At 34.8% G+C, this 21,864-nt stretch overlaps 1 protein-coding gene across 2 annotated transcripts in view; it reads right to left on the bottom strand.

Annotated features, from left to right (window-relative positions):
- Nucleotides 1-482: 482 nt before the first annotated feature.
- The window catches only part of NUDCD1 (NudC domain containing 1), a 92,145-nt gene continuing 70,763 nt past the window's right edge, over nt 483-21,864 (bottom strand). For both annotated transcript variants that reach the window (XM_011968373.1, XM_011968374.1), the window contains exons 9-10: nt 5,195-5,354; nt 483-2,881 (exon numbers count right to left, since the gene is read on the bottom strand). In XM_011968373.1, coding sequence (XP_011823763.1) covers nt 2,589-2,881; nt 5,195-5,354 — 453 coding nt within the window. In that variant the 3' untranslated portion in view covers nt 483-2,588. The remainder of the gene's footprint in view (nt 2,882-5,194; nt 5,355-21,864) is intronic.

Here is a 21,864-nt window from a genome sequence, read left to right as displayed (position 1 = left end):
TGACTTGCCATACATAAACTTACCATTTGTTCTTTTCTATAGTTAATAACACAAAATGTCTGAAATTCCTGTGTAATGATGGTTTAACTTGTTCTGTACAGTCATTTCCCTTTTATGTAGAAATGTGATGAATGTACTTTAAGAGTATTTTTTTTTTTTAACACTGTTAACCATTCCTAATTTCTTGACACTTTGATTCTTTTTTCTAACTCTTCCCATTGGCAACTACTCTACCTGACTCTTGCGGGTAGTCTCCAAGGTTCCAGCTTTGGTCAGACTTCCTTAGCAGGAAAGCAACCACTCTATGCTACCCTCTCCTCTTTTTCTCCCTAAAAAGAAATTTTACCTGAAAATAATTAGAATGTAAATTGTCTCCTTATCCTTAGTAATACATTATCCTTAATACTGAAAAAATCATGCTAAGGTAAATAGTTGATGCTTAAATGTGTTAAAAGAGCAAATATTGTTAAATGACTCTTATATGCAAAACACATAAAATACTACTTTATTACTATCATACACATTTTATAAATTCCTATTTATAACATGATAAAAATCAACAAAAATACAAGGTACTACATTCTTAGCACTTGTAGTATATACCTCAATGTTCTAAGTATATGTATCTTAGAACATTGTTTAAGCTGAGTTAAATGTTTATGGAATCCCTGAAGCATTTCAAGAAAATAGCTTGAAATCACTGCTCTAGGCCTATTCATCTTCTAAAATACGTCAACATGCAACAACATTTAGGATTAATTATCCTGAGAGCTTTCAATTCAACATTAATCATGCAAAAAAATCACATGCACAAAGAATACTGATTACTAATATTTGCAATATATACATAGTCAAGGTTAATTAAGCACCACATTTTTATTATACATTTTTCTTACATTCCCTAAGAAGATATTTATTATCTTTGGGGAAAATGTTAGCGAAAATGTAGATCTACTTTCTCATAATAAAGATTTTTAATAATTCACTATTTAAATGGTCTTTTGTTTCATGAAGTTTTACAACAATACTAAAAAGTTCTGGAAATATTACTGTTTGGTTTTTGGTTACTATACAGTTTTCTATGTCTATGATCTCATGACGTTTGGTACCTAGTCTCTCTTTCCTAATACTAATAGAGTACCATTAGGACTCCAATTGTCAATACCAGTCCTCAGGACCTTTCCTAACTTTTTACCTAGCACCCCAATACTCTCTAGGAAACTGCATTCTGACAAAGGGTTTAGAACATGTATGTAATCCTCATCTCTTTTCCTCCTCTCCGTCTCTCAAACATTCATTCATTAAAATTTAGTTGAGTCAAATACTTGCCCAGACAGGCAAAGATATGTTAGCAAAAATATTTTCTATCTTATATTTCTTATCTTAATCTTCTGCCTCTTAAATTAAGGTCTTAACTTCCTTATTAAAATATAAAATCCAACTTGAGGTTTATATAAGATACATACCTTGAAATGTTATAAAAAGTAATAAAACTTTCCAGGTACATACATACTAAAACAAACCTGGAAAGATAAGTTTGAAAAAACAAAATTTGTGGCAAAAAAGTGTAACATATAAACAGGATTATTTTGTTTAAATTGTTAGAAAAATAAAGAGAGCTACAAGGATAAATTATAATTTGTCCTTGTGTGGTAGATTGTTTCATCAGTGGCCCTCAATGAATCATACCACCCGCTATCTGCCAGCTTGTGTAGTCTCCTCATACTGATTCTAGACTTGGCCATGTGATTTGCTTTGTCCAATGGAACATTAGTAAATATGATAGATGTACAGGATCGATAAGCTCTTGCATATTGGAGCTTGCTCTCTTAGGATGTTTTCTCTACTATGGAAAGAACACCCGTCTAGCCTTCTGGAGGCTGAGAGGCCCTGTAGAGCAGAGACAGCCAACTCACTAAATTGTGAAAAATAATAAATGTCCTTGTTTTAAACCACTGAGTTTTGGTGTGGTTTGTTTCGCAGTGATGGATAATGTGAAATCTTATCTCTCTCTGTCTATGTCTGTGGCAGAGCAACTGGCTGAAAGTTACATAAAGCTGTACTTAATTTGAAAATAATAATTGAAGTCTCTCAGTAAACTTAAAAAATATTAGGACTGCTGTCCTCTAACATTTCTCCCTCCATGTAGACTCAGTTATTCAATCCATTTAAATACATATGTACAATACTCAACATTTAACTATTATCCTGTACATTTTATAGGTACAGACTATAGCAACTTATCAATGAACAGAGTACACAATAAATATTTTTATTTTTAAACACTGAATTGTACATCTTTCATATAAAACATGAGATTCTAGCCTATTTTAAAAAGTATACTTGCTAGTACTATCTTTACTTTTTTTTTTTTTTACAGAAACCAATGTTCTCTAAATCTGCAGTTTCATTCCATAGCTTTAGAGAATCATAATCTCTTGAATATATTTCCAAAGTTATTTAAAAAATAAAAAATCATACAAGATATATTTAGCACATTAAAACTTAAGAGGTTATAGTATATTGTCCAGACCTCCACGTACCACTGAAAACTTTTCCAGTACAAAGAAGCCAATATGTTAGAATAATTAATTCTCTGTATTGACTTTTATTAAAAAGAGGTTTCTGGTAGTAAGAACAAATAATCTCTCATTTGTTGCCTGAAATCCTAAAATAGGATCATTGGTTTCCAGGCTTGCTACTTGCTGCTTAGCAACCTGTCCTACTTGCCTGCCTTCCTTTCTGTTGTAAAGTACAGTGGACATGGGAGCAGGCTGACGATAGATGAATACTCGACGAAGGCACTCACAAAGGGCTGCATAGGAGTAATTTGGAGCACAGGCAAAAAATTTTTTGTCTCTCTTTGATGCTTGGACATAGCCTGCCAAGAATATGAGACAAACAAAAGAAAAACTATATATTAAACAGAAGGGGAAAAATCATGATTTAACATTTAATATTTTGCAATGTTTATTACAAATTAAAATGCCCAAGTAAAATATATACCGTAAGGTACATAATTCTGAATCATTAATGATTAGCCACAATCAGTCTCTCCCAACTGGTACAAAAATACAACTTTAATTCTTAAGGAACAAAACAGATATGGCTTTCTCTCTTCAAGAAAAGCATAATATAGTTTCATTTAATTTCCATGAATAATTCGAACACTAAAATTCTAAAATCTAAAACACTAACTACATGACAAATATCTTTAAGTGCCAATTTAATATTTAGCTTCATGAATTACAGATATGGCATCACAGAATCATTTTTTTCCTCTTAAATAAATTGGAAAATGTGTATAGGATACCATCATAAAGTTATTTTAGGTTTCTGTTCATAATGTATCCCTGAAGGTACTAGTATTCGTGATGCATTCTCTTATTATCCCTAAAATGTTAGTGATATTTTTACACAACAATACCAACACTGTAACCGGATTTTGTTGTACTTTCAGCCCCAGAAGTAGAATGTTGACCACCATAACCTAAAAAATAATTTCAAGTCTCTAAACTGAAAAAATCCTTAATCTTAATTCATGTACACATTTAAAAAGTATCTTTTTGGATTAAAACAACATTTATGTTCCGAAATATAAATTATGATTTTCAGATTGTGACATGGTTAGTACATGTTAGGTATTTAAGATCATGTAAAATAAAAATACAGGCCGGTCGCAGTGGTTCACGCCTGTAATTCCAGCACTTGGGGAGGCCGAGGCGGGCAGATCATGAGGTCAGGAGATCAAGACCATCCTGGCTAACATGGTGAAACCCCGTCTCTACTAAAAATACAAAAAAAAATCAGCCGGGCGTGGTGGCACGCACCTCTAGTCCCAGCTACTCGGGAGGATGAGGCAGAAGAATGGCGTGAACCCGGCAGCGAAGCTTGCAGTGAGCGCAGATCACGCCACTGCACTCCAGCCTGGGCGACAGAGCAAGACTCCGTCTCAAAAAAAAAAAAAAAAAATGAACACTAATTAAAATTGAGATCTCATCAAACAATGAATAAGCAAAGGAACTACTGAGCACATGCAGATCTGTATTGTTTTTAATTAAGCAGGGTTTGAAGTGGGAAAAGTGAAGATTTAGATACCTATTTAAATAGTTTAAAGTAGCTATCCAGGCTAACCTTGACAGAATAATGTATATATTTCAAGAGTACATATCTAATGTAACGTTGATTTAACTTAGAATTAAGCATAGACTTCCTCTATAATAGGGGATCTGGGGATACAAATAGAAGATCTGAGCATCTAAAGATAATATGATAGAGCTTTCTTCTGACTAAAGTATAGATAATTAAAAAATAGCATTATAATAGGGAGGCAAAAAATTATATGGTTAAATTAGTCAACCAAACTTTGTACTTCAGGTCATAAAAATCCATTTGGTGTCTGAACCAGTTTAGCAGCCTATATTATTAACTATAAGGGATAATTAATAAATTTCTTCTACTATTAGGGTTGTGCATATATAGCCATCAAAATACATACTTTCACTTCTTGCTGCCAGTTTAAAATAACCTTTCAATAAAGCAATAACTGTGGCTAATTTACATAAAAAATTTCTGTCACACAATACTAATGCATTTTGACAAAAAAATCAATGATTGCATCCATCTATAATTAAGTAAACATTTTCAAGCCCTAATTTTAAAACTGATTTTTTTCCTTTTATCCTACCAAATAAATTTAATTTCTGCTTATCACCGCTTTCCATAAGTGTTTTCATTATAATGGCTCTCTTTTGTCTTAATTTTGACAAAAGATGTCTCCTAATGTGCATTATACCTTAGGGGAATTCTATGATGTTTTTGAAGATTACTCTGAAGAAACTTGAATACAAGTTCCATGTAGGGTATTATCAAGCTCCTTGTTCAGACTCCAGTATCATATGGCTTACAGAATTAGAAAAAGCAAATGACTTATTAGAATAATTCAAATGGTTAGATAACCACTTTCATTTCTATTCTGTCTTGATCTTCTGTATAAGCATAAAAACAGATTAGTCTAAATGTTCCAACAGTGCTAACACTCATCCGCTAGTAGAAGAAAACAAATCATAGCACAAATCAATCTAAATGTAATCAGGACAGCTCAAATTAAAAAGAAAAAAAAAGGAATGAACTTTAAATGAATGATGACTGTAGTTGTGATTTCATGGAAAATGTCAAAGAGTTTGCTTTATACCTAAAGCATTGAAAGTTGCGATGTGCTCCCACATATCATCTTGTTTGCTGGAGTGTGGTTGCCAGAGTAGGGCATCAACATCATGGCGTAAACAGAAGCAGGGCATTTCTTTAGGATCCACTATGACAGAGAAAAGGTACTGGTTGCTTCCAAGATTCACCTAAAAAGTGATTTAAAAAAAATTTTTTTTACCCAACAACACATTAATAATACAACAATAACAATGGCAGAGGCTGACAGCCAGCATTAAGTGTCAGCAACTGTTTCATACTTTTTATATACTTAATCTGATTGACTCCTCATAATATCCCTGAGATAAATTTGCTACTGTTAGGTTCATTTTAAAGCTGAGGAAAGTGATGCACAAGGCATTTAGGTAACTTGTCGATGATTAGCCTGGCAGTAAGTCATAGAGCTGAAATTTGGATCCAGAGTCTAATATGTTCTTAATCACCATGCGATATACTACCTCTTACCTGTTAGTAAATAGTTTAAAACATGATATAAAGCAGGGGTCCCCAGTCACTGAGCCGCAGACTGGTACCAGCCAGTGGCCTTTTAGGAACTGGGCCACACAGCAGGAGATGAGCAGCAGGCAAGGGAGCATTACAGCCTGAGCCCCACCTCCTGTCAGATCAGCAGCAGAATTAGATTCTCATAGCAGTGTGAACACTATTGTGAAATGCACGTGCAAGGGATCTAGGCTGTGTGCTCCCTATGAGAATCTAACTAATACCTGATGATCTGAGGTGGAACAGTTTCATCCTGAAACCATCCACCAAGCTCCCATAGGCCCATGGAAAAACTGTCTTCCACAAAACTGGTCCCTGGTGCCAAAAAGGTTGGAGACTGCTGATATAAAGCACCAATTTTATAAGCAGACTATTTTTAAACCATAGAATATAGAAGTTTACTAATGCTTACTTGTAATAATCACTAGGAATAATGACACTACCAGAATTTATGAGCACACTCTACATGCCAGGCATTTTATAAATATTAATCTTCTCAACAACACACAAGGCTATTATTATCTTCATTTAAGGGATGAAAGAACAGGCTTGGAGAGCTTGAGTAACTTGTCCTAGGCTAAAGAGAAATATCACAATGCTGGAATTCACACTCACATCTGTTTATAAATTATTTACTTTAACCTATTGCTTAATTAAGGTATCAATGTCAATATGTCAATAATGTCAACATTTGTTATTGTAACACATCAATAATTGTTATTGCAATATTGATGCCTACAGAAATTCATTTTAATACAAAATTATCAAATTGAAACTTACTGAATTTCATTTATAGAAATACTTTTTCTAAATGAAGATATGTTGTAAAGATAGTCTTCTTTATGAGAAATGTTATCATCAGAGTTGAAAATATGAAACAGAATATCAACAAAAATCACATCAAATGTAGAAAATATAAAATACGTGCAGTATTTAATAAATACTGAATTGATTCTACGAGTTTGCGAGCATACTGGAGAACAGTAAAATGTTGGGTTAAAGTAAGAGGTGGAGACCTGACCTGAATTCAATAGGGAAAGCCGTGAAGTGGCTCTCCAGCAAGAGGACCTATTATTGGTAAAGCTGTGACAACACAAGCTACTGGTCACAGGAGAATACAGTGTCAGAGCAACCCACCTTCTGCTCCCCCAGCAACGTCAGGGAAATAGGGCTTTTGAGTAGAGCCAGTGCTAGCTCTCTACAAAGCAAGGGGAGAAGGCCAGCACACAGAGACCACAGACTATTTCTTTTCCCTCCTTACTCCTGATGATCAGTGGATAGAAGAGGTTTATTTTCAGAGTCACCACTACCTAACTGGGCTTTTATTATTATAAGGTTTGATGGACCTTACACTGCTTCAGCTCTCTTCCCTGTACCCCAACTCTGATAGTCTATTTTTTTTTAACCAAGGGCTTTCACAGAAGAAAAACAACAGCTAAAATAAAAGTCAAAATAATATTTTCACAAAAACACATCTACTTTCATGAGCCAAGTGCCTAAAGAATGTACTGAATATTATGAGGATTGATATAACTGAATGATCTCTGGTCCATCCATACTTGAAGAGACAGCAGCGAGAAAAGAACAGAGGACCTTGAGCCACCAAGTGAAAGGTGACCACCACGGGAGATCAATCATGAAAATAAGAGGATGAGAATGAAGGTAGGTGCCTTATTATGAGTCCCTCACTCTGACTTAGATATCTGTTTCTTCACTTCAGCAGCCACTTACTTTACACATATTTCCATTATGACGATTGTGTCAAGTGTTGTTAATTATGAAACTAGCAATTTCATACAGTTTATCTTTGCCATACCTTTGACATGGCATTCTGTTTGGACTCCTTGTATTTTTTAACCTGATAAGATTCCCACTTATCCTCTAAGACTCAATTCAACCATCAGTTGCTCCCAGAATTCTCCCACTCTCATGGTTATATGAGCTGCTTTAATTCTGAGAACCCCAGCATCATATATGTTACTCCTATCAAATTACTAATCATATTAGACGAATATTTTTGCATACCACCTGTGGCAGGCTGAATAACGTCCTCCAAAGATGTCCACATCTAAACCCCTTGGAACCTGTGAATAAGTTACCTATGGCAAAAGGGACTTTGTAGATGTGATTAAGTTCAAGGTCCTGGGATGGAGAGATTATCCTGGAATATGTGGGTGGGCTCAATGTATTAAAAAGCGTTCTTAGGGAGGGAGGAGGGCCACAGACACAGGTGAGATAACAACAAAATCAAGGGGATACACAGAGATTATAAGATGATATACTGCTGGTTTTGAAGATGGAGGATGGGGCCATAAGCCAAGTAATGGAGGCAGCCTCCAGAAGTTAGAAAAGGCAAGGAAATGGATTCTCCCCTAGAGCCTCCAGAATGAATGTAGTCTCTACAAATCATTTTAGGACTTCTGACCTCCCAAACTGTAAGAGAATAAATCTGTGTCGTTTTCAACCACTAAACTTGTAGCAATTTGTTGCAGCAACATCAGCAACCTAACATACCACCCATCTCACAACGCTAATTCTTCTTGAGAACTAGAAGTCTGCCTTTTTTTCTTCATATTGTAGAGAAATTTTTTTTAATGAATGTTATGTAAAAAGTGATTATTTTTGTAATATCTTCACCAAGGCTAATCTATCTTTAGATTTGGGACTTATCTATTTTACAGTTAGAGTAACTGGCTGAAGATTCTGTAAGGCAAAAATCTCATAATTAGGTTCTTAACCTAACGGAGGGTAATTAGGGTCAAGAGCTTCTAGATTTTAAGTACATAGTTCTCTGTGCCTTTTAGTTCTCACTTCCAGAAATCTTAGTTTCTCAACAATTTCCCCCTATACTTTTCCAATGTTTGAGAAAAAAAAAAAGTCCAAATTGCCTTAAATGGCATTTTGAAAGCTTTTCAACAACTGACCCCAGCATACTTTTCAATATTCACTATTACTTTCCTTAAAACATAACATTTAGGAAAACTGGATCGCAATTTACAAAACTGTCTCCCCTATTTCCCCATTCCTTTATTCATGTTTTTTTTTATAACCCGTTGCATATCCTATCCATTATATACGTTATGCCATATGTGAATGGCATCTTCTCCTCCACGTTTTCCCTAATGCTAATAAAAAGAAATCATGTATTGCAACTAGTTATTTATACCTTTCCCATAGAGTCTGTCTCTTCATTTCACTTATATGCTCTTTGAAGATGATAGCTATCACTTTGGGTAGGATATTTAAACCATTTTATTCACCCTATAAATACGGTAATAATAATACTCACTTCACAATTGTTATGATGAGTAAACAATATATTTCAAAGCTTGGCACTTAGAAAGAACTTAATAAGTGTTCACGTTGATTATTACCTGTCTAGGAAAGCCCTTAATAAGTATTAATGTTAATTATTACCCTTCCAGCATTCTTAAAATATTTTGTTTTGTATATTAATGGCATTTCAAATTTTAAGAATGAGATGAGTAACACTAACAGGAAAGCATAGCAGCTTTCAAGCAATATTCCTGTAGCTCACAGTTCTTATACAATTTTATGTCTCAGAAATGTGTAAACAGCTATAAAAATAACATACAGTTATTCTGACTTAATCCCAGCATATTGGAGACAAATTTCTATACTCTTGCACCATTTCAAAAATGAGAAATACAGAATTCATTGTTCTACTCGTCATTTTGTCATATAAACTCTATTTTTATCAGTGGTTACAAATGTATGCTTATTGCTTTCAATTTTGTATCTTCCTATAATGCATATATTCCTCAGTAAATGGATCTGCCCCTGAAAAGGGACAAAGTCATGGTTCAAATAAGATTTGGATTTTTAACATATACTCAAAACCAAGTACCTTAAAGTTTAAAATCCAAAGTAAACAAACTAGTCAATTTTTTGATGGCAGTAACTACATATAATTTACAGTGAGACACAAGAATCCCATTAAAAAATGAGATATGTAAACAATTGTTTTGTTTTTTTTTTGTTTTGAGATGGGGTCTCACTCTGTCACCCAGGCTGGTGTCCAGTGGCACATTCATGGCTCACAGTAGCCTTGACCTCCTGGGCTCAAGCAATCCTCCAGCCCCAGCCTCCTGAGTAGCTGGGACTATAGGCACACACCACCATGCCCAGGTAATTTTTAAATTTTTTTTTTTTTTTTTTTGTAGAGATGAGAGGTCTCACCATGTTGCCCAGGTTGGTCCCGAACTCAACTCAAGCACTCCTCCTGCCTCAGCCTCCCAAAGTGCTAGTATTACAGGTGTGAGCCACTGGTGCCTGGCAAGAATTGTTGAATTCTTTACTTCTTTCTGTATGTAGTAAGAGACTATGTGATACTCACCTTACTTAATAAATTCTAGTTTCCCTATTTTTTACTTCAAAACTGAGTATTTCATACAGCTAAATAAAATAAAGATTATGCCACTGCCAGATGTTGCTACTTCTTAAGTTGGACAGATGCCACAAAAGGAAAACAAGCTTACATTTCCGTTCAAAGAGTCCAAGCTAAGAGTGGATAAAGAAACTGAACATGAGGATTATTTTAAGACAATGCCTAAAAGGTGTTTGGTTTCATTTTTTTCATGGTGGTATCAGAATCTCTTGATAACTGTTTATGCCTTTCACTACTATTTCCTGCCTCATTGCCTGCCTGGGACTCCTAGCATGATACTTAACAGGAGTACTGCAAGCAGACATCTTGGCCTGTTCCCAGTTGTTACAGAAGCCTTCAGTCTTTCACCATGAAGTATGGTGTTAACTCCTGGGTTTCTGATGAGGCAGTTTCTTTCAATTCCTAGTTTGCAGAGCATTTTTATCATAAACGAATGATTTTTTTTTTTCATATTCTTTTTCTGCAACTACTGGGATGATCAAATATTTTTCTTCAGTCTGTTGATATGGTGAATTATACTGATTGATGATATTTGAATAACAAAATCAGCTTTGAGTTCCCAGAATAAACCCTACCTGGTCATAATGTAACTTTCCTTTTTACTTATTGGTGGATTTATTAAGAATTTTTGTGTCTGTATTCATGGAGGATATTAGTTTTTTTTTTCTTCCTGTTTTCACATCTTTTAATGTCTTTGGTATCAGGGTAATGCTAGCCTCATAAAATAAGTTGGAAAGTGTTCCTTTCTAACTTTCTAGAAGTTTGTAGAGAATTGGTATTGTTTCTTCATTTGGTAAAATAAACCAGGGAAGCCATCTGGGGCTGGAGATTTCTTTGTTGGAAAGTTTTTAAAAATAAATTTAATCATCTTCAACAGATATGACTAATAAGGTCTCACCTCTTTCTTTTTTTTTTTTTTTTTGAGATGAAGTTTCTGCTGTGTCGCCCAGGCTGGAGTGCAGTGGCACAATCTCAGCTCACTGCAACCTCTGCCTCCAAGCAAATTCTTTGCCTCAGCCTCCTGAGTAGCTGGGATTACAGGTGCCCACCACCATGCCTGGCTAATTTTTGTATTTGTAGTAGAGACGGGGTTTCACCATCTTGGCCAGGCTGGTCTTGAACCCCAGATCTCGTGATCCACCCACTTCGGCTTCCCCTGGGATTACAGGCATGAGCCACCGCACTCGGCTAAGTCTCAACTATTTCTTAAGTGAACTTCAGTAATTTTGCAGTTTAAAAAATTTGTTCCATATAAATTGTCAAATACATGGAAATGCAGTTGTTCGTAAGACTTCATGGGTTACACTTTAGTGTCTTTAGGATCTCTATTGACATTCTAAGTGCTATTCCTGACATTGATACTTTGTGTTTTCGTTTTCCTCAGTCTGGCTAGAGACTTATCAATCTTGATCTTTTCAGAGGACTAGCTTTTAGTTTATTAGTTTTCTCTATTATTTCCTGCTTTCAATTTCACTGGTTCCCACTTTTATCCTTACAGTGTCCTTCCTTCTGCTTGCTTTAGATTTAGTTTGCTCTTCTTTTCCTAGTTTCTTAATGTGAAAGCTTAAACTACTAAATTGGGGCACTTTTTTCTTTTCTAGTATAACATGTAATGCTGTAAATATCCCCCTAAGCTTTAGCTGTACTCCACGTGTGTCATCACGTTTCATCTTCATTCAATACAAAATACGTTTTAACTTTCTGAGTTCCACTATAATTCATAGGTTACTCAGTTTTGCTTGAGTACTTTCCTCAATGGTATTGTTCCATCCCAAGCTTTAGGCCTTCACTGTGCATGTTCACCTCAGAGACAGTCTATGCTCTTAGTCCCTCTCTAGTGGTAGGCTGTGGTTACTTGTTGCTTGATGTGCTTCCTAGCCTGATGGTGAGGGGGATGTGGGTTGGGGAGTCAAGGAAAAGCATTCTCTGCTGTCTGGTTCAGCCTCAGTACTCTGTGACCTCAGTTTCAGGGTTTGAGCTTTTTCAGTGATACTGCCCTCCCCCAGTGGTAGGAGACTTCTAATAACCAGGATGATTTTCTGCCCCTCCTCAAGGCATAGAGATGGTGTTTTGAGGTTTTTATCTTTTCCTCTAGCTACAATGGGTCTTCTTCTGAACCCTTGGCAAGCTAAGATTTGATGCTCTTCCCTCAGCAGCTTAGGCTGCTGATACTTACAAAAAACAGTGCAGGCAAGACTTCATACTTTTCCCACAGCAGAGAACACTCCCCTCTAATCCAATTGTGAACCAGCAAGATAGCTTTCTCTAATGTCCTTGCCTGTTCCAGGCTTTTTTGTTAGCACCTGGTCAAGGTCCATAAAGAAGATCCTGTAAGTGTGAGCAACATCCCTCATGTATGTGAATGCCAGCTGACTGTTACGGGTCACACCACGTCTCTGGCAATCTGTTAGTTGAATCCTTCTTACCCACTTACATGGCAGTCTTCCTGTCTCCCTCCAATGTTCAGGTGAACCAGTGTCCCTATCTCATCCCTCTTTGACGGCACTTACTTTTCCTTAGATTTTAAGCTGTTGGCTGCCCTGTAAGCTCAGCTTTCTGATGAGTCTTTAAAAAGTTACGATTTCATAGATAATCCAGCATTATTTTATTACAATGGGCATGACAATCTTTCCAACTTTCTACATTCTAGGCAAAAGCAGGAAATTTCCTTGATCGCTATTTATTAACTTGCCTAAAAGGCCTAGGATTTCAACTTATAATCAACAGACTGGTGACAATTCAATGTCTATAAGCGGTTCCAAATATAAAAGTAGCCAACCCATGTACTATAGGAACCCACTTCCCTGGTTTCTGCTAACAGAATCAAGGGTTGGTATCTAATCCACAGTTAACCATCTTTAATGCACTGATTTATAAAATGGTTATGATGAAGCGTTTTCTCATACTGGATGGTGGTTACCCAAAACAATAAAGTCCTCTTGATCAGGAAGTTTAAATACCAAAAAATAAACAATTCAAGCTAAGAAGACAGGCAGACGACATAGCTAGGGAGTACAGTAAGCAGAAACCATGATAAGACGTAGAAAGGAAGGGAGTGATCAATAAGTAGAAGTATGCTCAGTAGAAGCAAATGCAGAAGATGGCAATGTGATCATAATGGCACAGAACTGACTTAGAGAACAAGTTGATTATCAAGAGGCAAGTAGATCGCCTGGTCATCAGAACTTGTGCTATTTTCTAAACAATGTTTCACATTTCCTTTAGGCCTGACTTGCCAGTGCATTTGTTTCCTAAATGACCTTAGCTATCCATGAGATCTGAAGAGATTGTTTCCACTGTTCCTCATAGGCTCCATACATGCTCACATTGTGACTTGAGATAACCAAAGGTTTTCTCTGTTGCCTGCAACCTCTACAAGTTTAGGTAACAGGAATTCTTCCAAAACAAAAGCAAAGTACAGTTAAGATTAAAAAGTAAAGAGACTAAAATAACTAGTTTTGCTAAGTGAATTAAGTGAATTAAAATGAAGTGTGATAAAAAGCACAAAGTATACTTACTGTATAATCCTATAGACACAGAAAATACCAATATGAGAAAAAGAAAAAAACATATGAAGAACAAAAAGATATTGCATCATAATTTGAAGTGGATAAAACAGGGGAAATAAAACATTATCCATTATCTAGCATGGGCCATTACCTGGAAGAAAAAAGTACAAGATGTTCAGAAGGTTCCTGAGTCAAGAACAGGTGAAACAAAACCCATTTTTCACTAGAGAACTATATATTCTGACTGTGAACAAAATTCCATTGAGTTTACAACTTGGTAGCCAAGAGCAAAACAGGACAGCAAACAAGAAAGAAAATGGTGGTTGCTTTGGGTACATGCACTGCCAGAGGTGAGATGAAGCAGCCAATAGCTTATGAGCAGTGGAAACAAACACAAGACATTTTTTTAAATGAAGTAGGTAAAGACTCCCATTTAATTCAAATACCTCTAATGGTAATTACCTAGAAATACACAGTGTGGTAATTAATGTTCATCCTGATGATATGTAACCATCAACAAAATGTTACTTTCTCTTCAGAATGCTTTATGTAAGATGTTGGGCAAATAATACATTTTAGTAAGATTTCAAGGGGAAAAAGAAGGCTTCAAATATTTTTGGTATTTGAAAGGAAAAAAATAACATTTAGGCAATTTACTCATTTGGAAAATTCATTTCTTGTTAATACCAACTAAATATCTTACTGCATGAAAAAGAAAAACAGCTCTGAACTCCATAAATCCTTTGGGCAATAAAATATACTTCCACATTTCTTCTCTTATGTTTACTATAGAAAAGGTCATATTTACCTTTGAATTACCTTTAGAGTAAATATTAGAGTAAAATATTCTCTAGGGAAAATTTGACATGTATTTCAAATAGTCAATTCATTGTCTTATTATTCTCTTTGTAAAACACTTAGGAATTAAAGACTTCTGAAGATTAAATGTCAAAGTGAAGACATTTAGACGACTTTTAATCACTTCTAATACCAAATTAAATTAAAAAATAATATTAATAAAAATGTTTTATCTACTCAGAAATAAAGTGTGTATTAGGATACCAGATTGAAACTTTAATTTCAAATTCATATTCTGTACATAGAATAAATTGTTAGAATTATTTACTGTGTTCTTACTATGCATGAAGTATTTAGCTGATCTGTATTTACTACCTTATTTAATCTTCGTTACCTGAGAATTAAGAATATGATCCCATTTAACAGAAGAGGAAACTCAAACTTGAGAGGTTCAGAGATTTAAGTCAAGAAGTTAACAACTGGTAGCTAGAATTTAAATTCAGATGTATTTCCAAACTCGTTCTTCACCACCATCTGCATGTTCTCACAAAGTCCATTTTAAAGCGACTATTAACCACCAGAGTGTGCGTCCCTGGGTAGGCACTAGTTCAGATGTGGTAACTCACATACTATAAATATGCTTATAGTCTAGTTTCGTCAGTTAAGCTGTGTAGATAAGTTTTCTGTGTGTTTTGTGTATAAAATTGATGTCTAAAAAAATATGGAAAATAAGTCTTATAAAATCCTGGGTTGCATTTTTTTGTTTGAACACCCATTAAATTACCTATATACTTAAGTATCTCTTTACCTTGACTAGAGACTGAAGCTTAGGAAGACGTCAGATCTTAGCTAAGTGGTATAAAATACAATTGGTGGAAATGCACTTAAATTTCTACTTTAAAAAGCCACAATAACTATTACTTAGAAATATTTTTTAAAACCGGTATTTTTCATTTTTTTTGAAAATTATCAAATTAGGTCTCAACTATGATGTATCATAACATTTTACTGACTACTCCAGTAGAGGATACATATAAATGTTACCAGATAAAAGAAATACACAGATACATATAGGAAAATAGAAAGTTCCATACAGAAAAAAAGAGAAAAAAAGCAGGTGAGAAGATAGATAATGTGGTTGTGTTTTAATAGGGGACAGAAGACAATGTGAGCAGAGGTAAATAAAGAGAACAAGAGGAATAAAGGAAACAGTGAGAAAAGGTAGAACATTTCAGGCAGAGATAATAATAAATGCGAAGATTCTAAGAGAAAAGCATGTTTCAGTAGGTTTGAGGAACAGCATAATGGCCAGTGTAGCTAAAGAAAAGTGAACTAGTTGCCGGATGCTGTGACTCACACCTGTTATCCCAGCACTTGGGAGGTTGAAGTGGAAAGATCACTTGAAAGTTCAGGAGTTTGACACCAGCTTGGGCAACACAGTGAGACCCCATATCTACAAAAAATCCAAAAACGAGCTAGGCGTGGTGGGATGTGCCTGCGGTCCCAGCTACTCAGGAGGCTGGAAGTAGGAGGACTGCTTGAGTCTGGGAGGTCTAGGCTGCAGTGAGCATGCACTTCAGCCTTGGTGACACTTGTCTCAAAACACAAAGCAAAACACAATCCAGAAAAGCAAACTAGGAAAAAATGGTGAAAAATACGATAATCAGGACTGGATGGCAGTGTTCTTTTAAACTATGTCTCCATACTGGTAGCAAAATCAAGTTGGAAGATCAAGAACTGGATTTTCTATTTGATTTCATTAAAATACCACAGAAGAATATTAGAGTACATCTCATACAATAAGGATAGTACTGTTTTGTGAAACTTTTGCATCAGATGTGTGTGCATGTGTTGAGTCTCAATTAAACAAGTATCACATACAATGAGTCGCAGAAACTTGGAAGGCTCTTTGTAGACCATGGTAAGGATACTGAAAATAATCCTAAACGTAACACATAGGAAGCCTACTATAGGGAGAACAAGAATAGAGAAATTACATAATCTACTAAATCCTTTAAAAAGATTACTTTGATCTTCCTACAAAGTACTTATTAATTCAAAATGAAAGATAACTTTAGAGTATAGAAACCTGGTAGACACCACATAATCACATATTCCACCACAAGAGTAGGAAAAAAATGACACCAAATTCCTCCTAATGTGATACACTATAAGGGAAACATCTTTTATGTAGTATTCCTGACAAAACAAATGCAACATCTAAACCTGATGAGGATATACAATCCAATTCAAAGATAATCTATAAAAAAGGTTCAAAATAAACTAAAAAATGTTGGTTAACTTGCTATTCCAAATTACAGGAGATTAAAGACACACCATAACTAAGCACTTAAAAATTCAACACCTCTTCATGACAAAAAAATAAAACTCAGCAAACTAAGACGAAACATGACTCCTACTTAAATAACAACTCCAGAACTAATGTCATATTTAATGATAAACTACTCAATCTTTCTTCCTAAGATTATGAACAGGACAAGAATTCCTATTCTCACCAATGACATCTGCATTGCATCTAATATCCTAGCTAGTACAATATGGTAAGAAAAAGAAATAAAAGGTATGCAGATTGGAAAACAAGAAGTTACACTGTCTTTATTCGCAGATATTACCCTATACGTTGAAATCTTGGAGTATCTACAAAAAAGTAACTGGAAAAAGATAATTTATTGAAGTCACAATACAAAGTCAAGTAACACTGTTGCTACATAATACACAAAAATAAACTGGAAATTTAAAAAATACTCATTATATTAAAATCCCAAAATACAAAATATTGGGATTAAATATCACACTGAAAACTTCAAAAGGCTACGAGGACACATTAAGGAAAATCTAAATAAATGAAGAGACAATGTTTATGGATCAGAAGATTCAATTATCATTAAAGTATCAATTCTCCTTAAGTTGACCTGCAGATCCAACACAATTCCAATTAAAAGCCCCATAGATATTTTTGTGCATATTAAAAAGCTGATTGTAAAGTTTTTACAAGAATTAAACCTATTTAGGAAAACAAAAATCAAGACTAATACCATCTGAAAGGAAACTCCCTGTAACGATACAGTAATCAAGCCAGTATAGTACTATCTACAGAAGGAATCAGCAAACTTAAGGGGTCAGACAGTAAATATTTCAGGCTTAAAGGTCATAGTCTTTGTTAAAATTATTAAACTCTATTGTTGTAGTCTGTAAGTAGCTATAGAGAGCATATAAATACGTGTCTATGACTGAGTTCTAATAAAACTTTATTTATAAAAACAGGTACCTGGCCCACTGGGTCTTGCAGATAATGAATCATTTGTCAAACACATGTATTACAAATTCATTCCCCTCTCTGTAGCTTCTGTTTTACTCTCATAATGACATATTTTTGAAAAACAGATGTTAAATTTGATCCAATTGCTCACTTTCTTTTTTTGGAGTTAGTGTTTTTACATGTCCTAATCAAGTAATCTTTGCCTACTCCAAGGCCACAAAGATGACTTTGTGTTTCCCTCTAAAAGCTTTATTAGTTTATTATTTCATGTTTATTATCATAGTTTATTATTTCGTATGCAGCCCATGTGTAACTGACTTTTGCATATGGTGTGATGTAAAAGTCAAAATACTTTTTCTCCCTTACAGATATCTAACAGATGCAGTGCCATTTGTTGAAAAGACCATCCTTTTCCCACTGCACTGCTATGTCACTCTTGTCACAAATAAGGTAACTGTATTCATGTGTCAGGTTTACTATTTATATTACTGCCAAATCCACAAAATGTATAGCAAATGATAATAATAATAAACAAACTGTATTTATTATCAACTGTCTATCAATCGCTCCAGACAGGAACATAGAGACTTCATCTCATCTAGTGTGTGACGGGCAGTCTCCCTAGGAATAGGTTGGGGAAGAAAGAAAAGTTGTATGTTGATAAAAAATCTTCCAACTGGGATAGTAATTTATGATAGCTGGTAAAAATTGGCTTTGCCCTTTAAGATTCTAGAAGGAAAATAATTAAACATCCTAGCTAAAACAAAAGCTTCTAGGAAGAGTATATTCCTGGAGAAAGGCTCAGTATGTATGAACACAGATTCTAAGAAAAAAACAAGTATCAGTTAAGAAAGCATTTCATTGCTATCCCAAGGAAAGAACTGAATTCTAGTGCACCGAGGGCTTGACACTGTACAGAATTTTAAGAATCAAAAAATACAAGATTTGTAACTACAATTACATCTTTTCAGAGGAGAATGAAAGGCAAAAAAGGAATTGAAGACTTCTGCAAACAAGTCCATCATAGATAATAATAACTGGCAACCAATAATTAACAACATTATTCATTATACTCTCACAATCCTGAAAGAAACTAAAATTCTCCAATAAAACTACACTCATTATGAGGTCAGCATTACTGTGATACCTGAACTTTAAGGTGCTGGGAGACAATTATCCTAAATACATTTTCTGCATATCTTTGAAGCAGAGGCACGAAATATATTCTGGACTACTATTTCAAGGATGTCTGTAAAGCAAATAACGCAAATAACCTAGGAAGATATAGTATCTCTTCCTAAAGTAAAAAGCAGATTTGTTTAAAGTTCAGTAGAATAATGTCTCTTCTAAGCAAAGTACAAGAAGGCTTACTGGTCATCTCCATATTTACCCGTGGAAACTGAGGATCAGGGAAGTGGTCCAAATGCTGATACTCTGAGTTAATGATACGGCTGTCAGTGATAAACTATCCTTTGTGCCTGACACAGGAGTCTCATGTCTTTTTACCAGCATCTATGAAACTGTGATAGGCTAACTTGTTAGCTTGCAAATAGGCTAAAAATCTCAGACCCACTGTCATTCTGGGGAAGAAGATGGAATGCTGACAGAGAAAGGGCTCTCTGGAGAAGAAAAATGAGAGCCTTATAGGTTGAATAACAACATTAAAGATGTGTCTATGGGATTATCTGGTTAACGAGGCAATAAATGTCCTTCACTTCATGGCCTATTAATGAGGAGCTGGAAAGGCAAGTTGAGTACTGGGAAGATGGCTGACAGCTGCCTGAATAGTGCCCTGGTTATTGCTAACTCTTATTCCAGAAGAAAGTACCTTCTCACTGATTTGGTAGTAGTACTTTAATTAAAGCATAATGTACTTTAATTTCTGTTTTGATATAAACTAAATATCACCATCTTTTTTTTTTTTAAAGATTTTCATAAGTTTCACTTTCTTGAAAACAGGGGCAACACAAATTTACCTTATTTAATAAGTTTCTTCTGGGCAAATCAAGTACTTGTTAATTCATACTTTTAATAGTTTACTATTCAAAAGATTTTTCCATATACTAAAAAGTAAACCTCAAAGAGTCACACAAAAGATTAGGACACAATAAAAATATCAAAAAACAGTATGAATATTTATCAGATTTTTATGAGGGCAATAATCTAAGTGCAAGAAGGCAAATATATAAACATTACTCAAAGATATAAACACTTAAGGCTGTCATTAAAGTGAGAAAAAGTAAGCAATATTAACCAAAAACAGTCAAAGTGAAATGTCCACAACAATTATGACCCAAAATCAAATCATATGCTATTTTTTCTTTTATTCGAGAGAAGGTCTCACTGTTATAGGTTGCCTAGGCTGGAGTGCAGGCACCATTATAGCTCACTGGAACCTCCAACTCCTGGGCTCAAGAGATCTTCGGGCCTCAGGCCCCCGAGTAGCTGGGACTAAATGTTTGCACCACCACGCCTGGCAAATTTTTTTTGTAGACAAGAGGTGGGGGTGGAGTCTCGCTATGTTGCCCAGGCTGGTTCTGACCTCCTGGCCTCAAGTGATCCTCCAGCCTTGGCCCCCTAAAGTCTGGGATTATTGGCATGAGCCACTGTGCCTGGCCCATATGTTATTCAAACAGCTAAAAAATAGATAATGGGTACAACAGGAGCAAACAGAATTTAAAACAAGCATAAAGAAATCAACTGCAATATGAGTCAAAGAAACTCAATGTATAATTCACATATCTCAGATATCAATTCATAACCATTAAGTTGGAAATAGTATTAAGTAGTATTTCTACACATACACACACACACACACACACACACACACACGTCTCTTTGAGGCTCTATACTCCGGCAATGCCAAATTAGTGCTGATTCTTCAAAAGAACCATCATCTCTGGGATATCACATAAACTGCAATATTTGTTTGATACAACTCTCTTTCCTCACTTTCGTACACTATAATTATTGTTACGAATACTTATTTACATGCTTGTTCCCCACTTGACTGTATGTTTTAAAAGTAGAGACTGTCTTGATTACCAATAGTCTCCAAAATTGAATGTAAGCACCGTATACATTTATTTGCTCAATGTTGGCATGGTTACATTAAAAGTGGTGACAGGTAACTTCTGCAATATTTGTAAAGCACTTTAATCCAAGCCCAAGACTCTAAGATAATGAAAAAAATACATGGAGAGGGGTATTTTAAATGATTATATTTATATTTTTTAAAATCTAGGGGAAACAGAAATCCATTAGATAATTGATTAAATTGTGGTATAAGCCTATATGACAGCATGCAGCATATTAGTGTTTCAAAAATATGGACCAATAGGTAAAATGCTTATGGCAATATTAATTTTTAAACAGTAGGCTATAAATTGAACCTACAGTATTGTTATAGACCTAAAAATTACACAAGGACAAGGTGAAAGTTTCAAAAAGGTTAACATTAGCACTGCTAGATCAAGAAAATGAAAAATCCACACTAGAATGAATACATTACATATATATACATGATGAAAACTATGTAAGGGTCAAAACAAATGAAACTCAGCTACACATGACAATGTGGTTGACCCTCACAAACTTAAAGAAAAAAAGTCACAAAAGAATACCCAATGTAATTAACAATGACTGTTAAACATATCAGTAATAAATATTAACAATGAAATATTAGACATTTAGGACAGCTCTCTTGGGCAAGAGGAAAAAGGCATAAGGAGAAGTAGTTAGGAGATGAGATCTAGAAAACATAAAACACAAAAACATGGATTGTTTATTTTGATTTACATTAATGCTATTTAAGCAATATGTATTTTTTATAAAAGACTTCTACTTAAATTTTATTAAAATGCCTTCATACCAACATAATTTACATGGTTTAATTATTTTTCTAAATGTAAATTTTCTTCAAATAGGACTCATAGGCCCTCAGGACTCATAGGGCCTCACTATATATGAGTGAGGGCTAGTACATACCATAAAGAAGTATAATATATACCTATACATACACATCTATACTAGTGCACATACACACACCGGTATGGAGCACTGCATTACATGGTGTTATGAACAGCAATTACTGTTGCAACAAGTATCTTTACAGTAAAAACTTCTTTCAGTTATCAAAATATAAGGGCAAGAAAATAGACTAC

Source organism: Mandrillus leucophaeus, unplaced genomic scaffold, assembly GCF_000951045.1.
Source record: "Mandrillus leucophaeus isolate KB7577 unplaced genomic scaffold, Mleu.le_1.0 Scaffold840, whole genome shotgun sequence".
Taxonomy (NCBI): domain Eukaryota; kingdom Metazoa; phylum Chordata; class Mammalia; order Primates; family Cercopithecidae; genus Mandrillus; species Mandrillus leucophaeus.
This window is presented reverse-complemented; position numbering and strand designations above follow the sequence as displayed.